This window comes from Mastomys coucha, unplaced genomic scaffold (genome assembly GCF_008632895.1).
Source record: "Mastomys coucha isolate ucsf_1 unplaced genomic scaffold, UCSF_Mcou_1 pScaffold21, whole genome shotgun sequence".
In the NCBI taxonomy this organism is placed as follows: domain Eukaryota; kingdom Metazoa; phylum Chordata; class Mammalia; order Rodentia; family Muridae; genus Mastomys; species Mastomys coucha.
In genome coordinates, this window is record NW_022196904.1 from 137,733,570 (window position 1) to 137,743,659 (window position 10,090).

Here is a 10,090-nt window from a genome sequence, read left to right on the forward strand (position 1 = left end):
GCTGGCTTTGAACTCAGAAATCTGCCTGGCTCTGCCTCCCAAGTGCTGGGATTAAAGGCGTGTGCGTCCTCCGTCCGGTTTAAGGCTTATTTTTGACTGGACTGTTTTAGGAGTCCCCTCCTTGAGTCCAGCCTCCACGTCATGCCAGTCCACTCCTGGCCAGAGGCCGAGTCTGCTCTGTACAGGACTCCTTGTTGTCTTAGTGCGGCATTTCTTCAGAACAACGTGGAGTAACAAGATGCTGAATCATGGGAGCTTCTTACCTGCTTTGTTTAAGGGCTTTCTGACATTTTGGGGATGCCATCTTCAGAGGAATTGGAAACCTTGTGGATTCTGCTAGCTCTTTTGAGGTCTAACCACCAAGGCACAGTATCTGTTGGTCCAGAAATACCCTTCTGTCTTGGCCTCCTTTTTAACAGTATCAATTTGAGAACACTTAGATTGACATCTGCAGTGTTCTCTCTCCAGTTTCCCTTGGTCTGTAACAGCAACAACCCTTAACAACAGGCACACTGTGCTGTGGCTTAAGACATTTTGCTTCACGGGAAAACCTGTTAGTCATTCTCAAGACTGGTTCGAACATATAACCAACCCTTCTGCAGCTGTCTCTCCAAGCATAGCATCGACAGCTGCTTCTGACTGCCATGGCTTCCTTTAGAAAGTGGGAAGTCGGTCGGGCAGTGGTGCACACCTTTAATCCCAGCACTTGGGAGGCAGAGGCAGGCGGATTTCTAAGTTCAAGGCCAGCCTGGTCTTCAGAGTGAGTTCCAGGACAGGGCTGGACAGAGAAACCCTATCTCGAAAAACAAAACAAAGCAAAACAAACAAACAAACAAAACCCCCAAAAAACAGATTTTAAAGATTGAAGTACATAGCAGAATCAGTACAAACCTGGGTTCAGAGCGCCAGCTAGTGTAACAGCTGTGGAAAAGCATACAGATTCTAACCACAAAAGACCAACGCATTTTGGGAAAGCCAGTTTCTGTGCCCATCCCATGTTCTTTCCAGAACTCAGATGTGACTGGTTTGCTGAATCTGACAGACAGGACAGCTAAATGATCTTCTGCGGTAATGTGGAGTTATTCTAAGGCTGGATGTAGTGGCGCACTCCATAGTTGGAGGCTGGAGGATCAGGAGATCAAAGTCATCCTCAACTACCTAGCAAGTTTGAGGCCAGGGGTCATAGGACTACTCCTACCAAAATTAATGAACCCTTGTCTCAAAAAGCAAACAAAAAGGCTAGAGAGATAGCCCTGGTCTCTGTGTCCCTTGCTTCTTGCTTCATTATGTCAGCTCTCCTATCACATTGCTTCATAAGGTGCCAACTGTCACAAGGTGACAAATTCAAAGGGACACACTCCAGAATTGCCATTGTGTGTTATATAGCTTATTTTCTTTCATAGTATTCAGCTTCAAGTCTGTGACAGAAGTGACATGGTGGGCTGGTATATCATTTGGAAATAGGCTGTAAGCATTGTGAGCTTTGTACGATGTTAGGATGGACTAGGGACCTCCCTGAATTCATATATTTAAGCCCTTTTATAATAAATCAGGGGGCTGGAGAGATGGCTCACAGGTTAAGAGCACTGGCTGCTCTTCCAGAGGTTCTGAGTTCAATTCCCAGCAACCACATGGTGGCTCATAATCACCTGTAATCTGATGCCCTCGTCTGGTGTGTCTGATGACAGCAACAGTATATTTAAATAAAACAAATCTTTAAAGAATAAAAAATAATTAGTATCTTAATTTTTAAAGTTTTTTATTGTAGTTTATGTGTATGGGTGTTTTGCCTGCATGTATGTCTGCTCTCTACATGTATCCTGGAAACTAAAAGAGGACATTGGATTCTGTGATGCCTGATTTACAGACCGTTGTGAGCCACCACTGGGACCTCCGGAAGAGGAATCGGTGCTCTTAAGAGCTGAGCCCTCTCTCCAGCCCCAATTTTTGTGTTTGCTTTCTGAGATAGGGTCTCACTATGTAGCCATGGTTGGCCTGGAACTTGTATGCAGAGTGCTGGGATTAAAGGTATGCACCACCATGTCCAGCCCCTCTTCAAAGAGAATCATATATAGTTTATTCTAGAGCCAAATTTGAGTGACTATGGTTCAGGAATACAGATTTAGTTTGATCCAAATTCTGTGTTCTGATATGACAGCAATTTCTTTACAAAACAAAGAAACTTAAAAATCAAAAAGAACTTTAAAATGCATGGCTAGATGTAGTAGCTGGATGGTGATGGCACATGCCTTTAATCCCAGCACTCAGGAGGCAGAGACAGGCAGATCTCTCTGAGTTTGAGGCTAGCCTGGTCTACAAAGTGAGTTCCAAGACATCCATGGCTACACAGAGAAATCCTGTCTCAAAAAACAAAAACAAAAACAAAAAAACCCCAAAAACAAAAACAAAAAGAAAAAGGTTTTGTTTGTATATAGGTTTCTGCACATATTTGTGGCATAAGAAGCTGCTCAGATGTGGAAAACAGAAAGATCAAGTATCCTTCTTTATGACTCTCTGTCTTGTTCCCTTTACACAGGCTTTCTTGCTGAACCTGCAGCTAGGTCAGTAGGCAGGAAGTCCCAAGTATCCTCCTCTTTTTAACCCCAGCACTGACCCCATTCCCCATCCGTGCCCCACAATGCTAGGATTCCAGATGTGTAAGTGAATTCTGGGAATTTGAACTCAGGTCCTCATATTGGTACAGCAAAAGGCTCTTGCCTGCTGAGTCATCTGCTCAGCCTTATATACTGAGGTCTTAGTCTCAGACATGAAGACCTCATTTCGGAGACACAGGGTCATTGCAGACTTTGTGAGTTAAGGTCATGAAGGCTTGGGGGAGGGGCTGTGCCTTGTGTACTGATGGTGTACATCTATAGTCCCAGCATAGTGGAGGCTAAGGCAGGAACATTGGGGCCAGTTTGAACTAAAAAGCAAAATCCTGTCTAAGGTAAAACTGACTTTGAACTCCTGATCTTTTTGTTTTGTTTTGTTTTCCTTCCTTAATTTTATTTTACATGTGTGTGTGCATAAGGTGCCTGCCTGGAGCCTGTAGAGGACAGCAAAGAACATTGGACCTCCTAAAACTGGGCTAAAGACCCAGTTGTGAAGTAGACATGTACATACTGGGAACCCAGGGTCCCGAGCCGGAGCAGCCAGTGCTCTTTTTTTTGGATTATTTTGTTTGTTTGTTTTCGTTTTGGTTTTTTGAGACAGGGTTTCTCTGTGTAGCCCTGGCTGTGCTCGAACTCACTCTGTAGACCAGGCTGGCCTCGAACTCAGAAATCCGCCTGCCTCTGCCTCCCAAGTGCTGGGATTAAAGGCGTGTGCCACCACTGCCCGGCGCCAGTGCTCTGAACTCTGAGTTATCTCTGCTGTCCACTCTGAGTTTCTTCCCTCTAATTTCAAGGGCTGGTATTGCATCATAGACCAGGCTTGCCTTGAACTCACCAAAATTCTCCTGCCTCTGTCTTACTGTGTTCAGCCCTGCATTCTTTTTAGGTGTGAATGTTTCGTCTGCATCTTTTTATGTGTGTGCTCCAGGTCATGCTTGGTGGAGGTCAGAGAAAGGCATGGATCCTCTGGAACTGGAGTTACAGATGGTGAGCCACAATATGGGTGTGGATACTTGAACTTGAACCCAGGTCCTTTGCAAGAGCAACAAGTGCTCTAAACAGCTGAACCAGGTCTCTAGCCTCTTTGTAGTATTTTAGAGTAACAGTTCCCCTCACATCTTAAACTGGCCATAATACATACACAGCGCCACTGTGCCTGAGTTTAATCCTAGGACTACAATCTCCCAGAAGGCACCGGAGGAACTTCTGGCGTGATCCTAGATGACCAATCGTTGAGGAGCTCAGCTTATCCGCCCTGGAACAGCAGGACTACTTCTCCCATAAGCCACTGTGGGTTTGGCTGTCATTTCAGATTTAGAGAGGGCGGGGTGAGCAAAGACTCCCCGTTTCCCGGCAGGCAGTGCGGCCATAGGAGGCGCGGGACTTCATTTCCCAGCAGGCTTCAGGCGGCGGGCGCCGCGGTGCCTTGTGTGGGATGTAAGCGCGGAGGTGGGCTCCGGGGACCGAAGCCAGGACTCTCCTTGGGACTTGTGGGAGGCTGGTCTGGGTTTGCTTTCTGTACAGGCTCCAGAGGGCTCGGTAGAGATTGTAGGGGCCGGGAGGGGCGGCCTTTGAGGGTCCCCAAGAGGTCTTTGGGACGCAGCCTTATCGGGGCTGGGGGTCCCGGGATTGTAGGGAACTAGAAGGCCCTACAGCCTTGGTTGAAGGGTCTCAGAAACCGAGCCGCCGCCCGTGAGCGCAGGACGAAGCGGCTGGCGAAGCAGAATTGTGGCGGAGGGTAGAGCCTTAGCCGAGCCTGGGAGGGGGCTCTCTCGCCGAGCCCGACCCTCCCTCCCTCGGCTCGCCCGCAGGCCACCGCCCGCCGCCATGGGGCTGAAGGCGGCCCAGAAGACGCTGTTCCCTCTGCGCTCTATCGACGACGTGGTGCGCCTGTTTGCTGCAGAGCTGGGCCGAGAGGAGCCCGACTTGGTGCTCCTCTCCTTGGTCCTGGGCTTCGTGGAGCATTTCCTGGCTGTCAACCGTGTCATCCCCACCAACGTGCCCGAGCTCACCTTCCAGCCCAGCCCCGCACCCGACCCTCCTGGCGGCCTCACCTACTTCCCGGTGGCCGACCTATCCATCATCGCTGCCCTCTATGCCCGATTCACTGCTCAGATCCGCGGCGCTGTGGACCTCTCCCTCTATCCTCGAGAGGGGGGTGTTTCTAGTCGCGAACTGGTAAAAAAGGTCTCGGATGTCATATGGAACAGCCTCAGCCGCTCTTACTTCAAAGACCGGGCCCACATCCAGTCCCTCTTCAGCTTCATCACAGGTTGGAGTCAGACAGGTGGTCAGGGGAGCAAATGAATGTTGTCTTAACCTCTTCTCATGTCTGAACAACATGGTTTATAGTCCTTTTGAGACTTGTAAACCTTGTGTATGGGGCAGGTATTATTTCTCCTTCGCAGCTGTGGAATGAGAATTCCGAAGAGGGGAATATCAGAATGACAGGGCAGAGACTGGAACCCTGCCATTGAATAGCCAGAGGAATCTGGCAGCCCAACATGGGGAAAGAGGCTGGTAGCAGGTTGGGGAGGTGGGACAAATGGGTGGATGCAATTGAGACAATTAAGAGTGATAACCTTGGAAAATATTTTGAAAGGGCTTGAGCTTAAGAAGCTTAAGGCTAAGGACATGCAAAGTGCTTCCGCTCTCCATACAATGTATTGAGCACACTTCTGAGCTCAGCCTCTTGTGAGCTTAGGGAAAAAGTGCAGAGATAAATCAGAACATGAGGAAGGGAGGAGTGGGGGTTCCTAGGGTCACGGGTTTGTTCTTCCTGATAGGTGTACAATAGATACTGGCTTAAGTCATTATGTTAACAGAAGTACCTGGCATAGAAAAGGGAGGGACAGTTTCTGACTGGGTGGACCTGAGATCCAGAAAGGTCTCCTTCTGGGGTTGGGTTATTGGGAGGGGGATGCTATGAGCATAAAAGAGTGAACATAATGGGTAGAGTGTGTGATGCTTGGACACAGACTTGAGAGGTGCTAGAGAGGGCATGGCTCCCTTCTTCCAGGACAGAGCTCTCATTACTGCCCTCTTCCACAGGCACTAAACTGGACAGCTCGGGCGTGGCCTTTGCAGTGGTAGGGGCCTGCCAGGCTCTGGGTCTCAGAGATGTCCATCTGGCCCTGTCTGAGGATCATGCTTGGGTGGTGTTTGGGCCCAATGGCGAGCAGACAGCTGAGGTGACCTGGCATGGCAAAGGCAACGAGGACCGCAGAGGCCAGACAGTCAATGCTGGTGTGGCTGAGCGGGTATTGCATTTTCCCTACATCCTTTCCCTTTTCCTGTGAGCCTAAGTCATCTGAGGGAGTCGACTTCCCTGGCTAGGCTCCCCCTCAACCCACCATCCCTCTGTGTTTATGTACCAAGGGGGAAGGCAGATGAACTGATTTATGGTGCTATGCCCTGGAGCAGGCATGAGGTAGGACATCCTGAGATGTCTGCTTTTCTCTCTTTCCAAGAGCTGGCTGTACCTGAAAGGATCGTACATGCGTTGTGACCGCAAGATGGAGGTGGCGTTCATGGTGTGTGCCATCAACCCTTCCATTGATCTTCACACTGACTCTTTAGAACTGTTGCAGCTACAGCAGGTGAGGAGACTGCCCCTGCCCAGGACCACCCTTCCCAGTCTGCAAAAAGAACTGATCCTTCTCAATGCACAGGGAAAGTAGAGTTGAGACATGAAGGGCTTTGCGAGTCTTGAATCTTAGCCCTTCTGTGGTGGAAGGGCTCTGTTTCTTCTGGTCACCTCTCTACCTGATAGGCAGCTCCCTTCTACTCACTACGCTTCTCTCCCTTTGGCTCTAGAAGTTGCTCTGGCTGCTGTATGACCTAGGACATTTGGAAAGGTCAGTAGAAGGATATGATCAGATAGGCCTAGGGGGAGGGATCGGGGAACTGAGTGATAGCCTGAGTTTATGATCTGTTCCCAGGTACCCCATGGCGCTAGGGAACTTGGCAGACCTGGAGGAGCTGGAGCCTACCCCCGGTCGGCCAGACCCACTCACTCTCTATCACAAGGTAAGGGCATCTCAGAAAAACAGCAGCTCCTTTCTGGGGATGGAGAGGAGATAGGTGAAAAAGGGAAAACGTTGTGTGTTATTTTCTGCCTTACTCTGTGTAAGGCATGTGTGTAATGGGGGTAGTTCTGTGTTTCAGAAGAGCCGTGGGTCCCTCAGCCTAGGAGTGGCAGGGCCAGAATTTATCCCACAAGCCTTGCATTTTTCAGCTGCCCTTTGTTATCCTGGCTGTAGCCTGTGGTAGCACTGTGGAGAGATGTTAGCTTGCTCACTGTGGTAGGAGGATCGTTGGGCTTGGAAGCCTTTATACAGGACCACATGGGGAAGAGACCTGCCTTGTTCCTCCCAAGACTTTGTTTTGTGGGGTCACTACTCCTACTATCTGCCCTTGCTTTAGCAAGCAGGCTTATAGATCCAGACCTGGGATGGAGGTGGGGGGAGTGGGGAATAGCAAGCAAAGGGGCCAGTAGGGAATGGAGCCAGGGTTAGAGCCATGGAGGACCCTTTAGCATCCTCTTTCTGTAGCATATCAGTGACACACTGATATCAGAGCAGCTGCCTTCCTTTGCTCCATCCTCCAGGGGATTGCCTCAGCTAAGACCTACTACCAGGATGAACACATCTACCCCTACATGTACCTGGCTGGCTACCACTGTCGCAATCGCAATGTGCGCGAAGCCCTGCAGGCCTGGGCTGACACTGCTACTGTCATCCAAGAGTGAGGATTCCCCTGCCAGGGCCTCCAGCCTGCCCTGTCTCTCTGTCACTTTCCAATCGGTCATCCAGTTGTGAGACCTTGTCTCAAGCTCTGTTCTCTTTGATCAGCCCCTATACAGCCAAGGCTACCATTACTTGGGAAGTGAGAACCCCTGGTTAGCTCCTCCTCTTTCTTCCTCATGCCTTTCCTTCACTACTCTCTGTCCATTTCTTCCTGCTTTATAGTCAGCTGTGTTATTCTTGGTGCCTCTGTCTCTGCCTAACTTCTAGTCCAGTCCCTACATCCCACTCCATAACCTTGCCTTGGACTAACATGATCACTATCATCTGGGTGAACAAGGACTCCAGCCTCTCGCCCAGTCAGTGGGATGTCCCGTTGTGTGACAACTGTCAACTGAATCCTGTGTGTTCTCACAGCTACAACTACTGCCGGGAGGATGAGGAGATCTACAAGGAATTCTTTGAAGTGGCCAATGACGTCATCCCCAACCTGCTGAAGGAGGCAGCCAGCCTGCTAGAAGCAGGCGAGGAGCGGCCTGGGGAGCAAGCCCAGGTGAAGGGCTGGACTCCATTGGTGCACCCTCCTTCATGGGCACATTGATTGGACTGCATGGACAGGATTTGGGATTCTCTTTTGCTGGAGCTGATATCTTGGGCAAGGGTTTGAAAGGACTTTAGGTTGTTTTAGAGCTAAAGTCTTTAAAATGGGTTGATGGTCCATCTCTTTGATGGCCAGGTTCTAATCTGGGCTAGGCTGTAGGTGAGGAAAAGCATTCCCCTCCACCCCTCTCTTGCACCAAGGGTTGGTTTTATAAAAGGAAAGAGATCCTAGCCTGCACTTGCCTTCCCTGAAACTAAGGCTTTGCCCAGGTGAAGGGAGCCTGGCCTGCATGCTGTGTGACCTCTGCTGTACCTTCCCTCTTATCCAGGGCACCCAGGGCCAAGGTTCTGCCCTCCAGGACCCAGAGTGCTTTGCCCACCTGCTGCGATTCTATGACGGCATCTGCAAGTGGGAAGAGGGTAGCCCCACACCAGTACTGCACGTAGGCTGGGCAACTTTCCTTGTGCAGTCCCTAGGCCGATTTGAGGGACAGGTGAGAGAGTCCTATCCAGGACATGGGAACTATATGTGGTGACAGCAGCCATAGAGGAGTGAGGTTATATTGCATGTTTATGAGTACAGATGAGAGGACACTCCTAGAGGGGTGGCCAGGAGCGGAGCCTGGAGGGCCCACTGGTGATCCACAACCTTTCCCTTGGCTTTCGGTTTGCTCAGGTGCGGCAGAAGGTGCACATAGTTAGCCGGGAAGCAGAGGCAGCAGAGGCTGAAGAGCCATGGGGGGATGAAGCCCGTGAAGGCCGTCGGCGCGGTCCCCGCCGAGAGTCCAAACCTGAGGAGCCACCGCCGCCCAAGAAGCCTGCGCTGGACAAGGGCCCGGGCTCAGGGCAAAGTGCAGCGTCGGGACCACCTAGGAAAACGTCAGGGACTGTCCCAGGTACTACCCGTGGCCCTGAAGTCAGCAATGCTGCTCAGGCTCCAGCACCTGCAGCATCACCACCCCCAGAAGGCCCAGTGCTCACTTTCCAGAGTGAGAAGATGAAAGGCATGAAGGAACTACTGGTGGCCACCAAGATCAACTCGAGCGCCATCAAGCTGCAACTCACGGCACAGTCCCAAGTGCAGATGAAGAAGCAGAAAGTGTCCACACCCAGTGACTACACACTCTCTTTCCTAAAGCGACAGCGCAAGGGCCTCTGAACTCTTCGGGATTCTGTGACACGGCCCCAGGCCTCCCCTCACTCCCAGCAGGCTTTACCCTAGTCCTCTAATTCAAGCCCAGACTACGCCCACAGCCTAGCGGGCCCAGAGCTGTCCTGCAGTGACTGGGAGCCTTCGTTTAGCCCCTCTTCAGGCCAGAGAGCCCTGGCTCAGTTATTAGAATTTAGAAGTCATCTCCCACCAGCCGGCCAATTGGAACCTCATTGTAGGTCCATGCAACCAGTCTTTACAGGTCCAAACCCCCCGAAATTCAGTGGACCATGACAAGGAACCCTAGTCAAGCCTGGCATTCCTCCCATTGGGGGCTAGATGACTTTAGCCCGAGAACACAGTTGCTACCTGGAAACCAAGGATCATTCAGTCCCTAGGAGTAGATTTCCACACTTTATACAGTTCAGTCCTTTGGGAATCCAAGTCCCTTACCCCAAAGAACTTACATATTGATGCCTGAATTTGGAAATCTTCCTCGTCTCCCTAGCCCTGGAGTCCAGGACATGAAGCTCCGACTCTATCTGTGAATCCTGAGCCTCGCCCCCTTCCTGACCAAACTGGCCCAAGAACAGAGCAGGACCTCTTCCAGCCCTCTGGGAACCTCCCTGAGGTCCCAGGAGGAAATCTGCACGGGGTAGGGGAGGGCCAATCTCTTCCTGTTTTGTACATAGATTTATTTTTCAGTTCCAAGGAAGATAAATACATTTTGTTAAGAAAAAGAGATGTATGTGTTTCATCTGAGAAATTGGGGATATGGCGGGAGTGGATATCCGCTTTTGCTGTCTTAGGATTTTGAACTTTACGCCCCGCACCTGTAGCGCGTCGAGAATTGGGAGGGGGGGGGGCCTAAGCTCCGCCCCTGCTTCGGGGACTTCCCCGCGCGACCAGGGCGCCTCCTCTCGGCCAGGCAGGCGGCGGGGCATCCCCGGGCTGGCCCCGCCCCGGCTTGGCCCCGCCCCTAC

At 51.0% G+C, this 10,090-nt stretch overlaps 1 protein-coding gene across 3 annotated transcripts; it reads left to right on the forward strand.

Annotated features, from left to right (window-relative positions):
- The first annotated feature begins 3,958 nt into the window (after positions 1 to 3,958).
- On the forward strand, positions 3,959 to 9,849 carry Men1 (menin 1). 3 transcript variants are annotated; one of them, XM_031389435.1, is made up of 10 exons: positions 3,959 to 4,049; positions 4,424 to 4,884; positions 5,664 to 5,872; positions 6,083 to 6,211; positions 6,429 to 6,469; positions 6,554 to 6,641; positions 7,222 to 7,358; positions 7,775 to 7,910; positions 8,287 to 8,451; positions 8,634 to 9,849. In XM_031389435.1, coding segments are annotated over exons 1-10 (1,851 nt in total). In that variant the 5' UTR covers positions 3,959 to 4,047; the 3' UTR covers positions 9,117 to 9,849. The 3 variants fall into 3 exon arrangements, with proteins under 3 accessions (XP_031245295.1, XP_031245296.1, XP_031245298.1); XM_031389436.1 differs by having other exon boundaries at positions 3,964 to 4,061; XM_031389438.1 differs by having other exon boundaries at positions 4,018 to 4,884.
- The last annotated feature ends 241 nt before the right edge of the window (positions 9,850 to 10,090 follow it).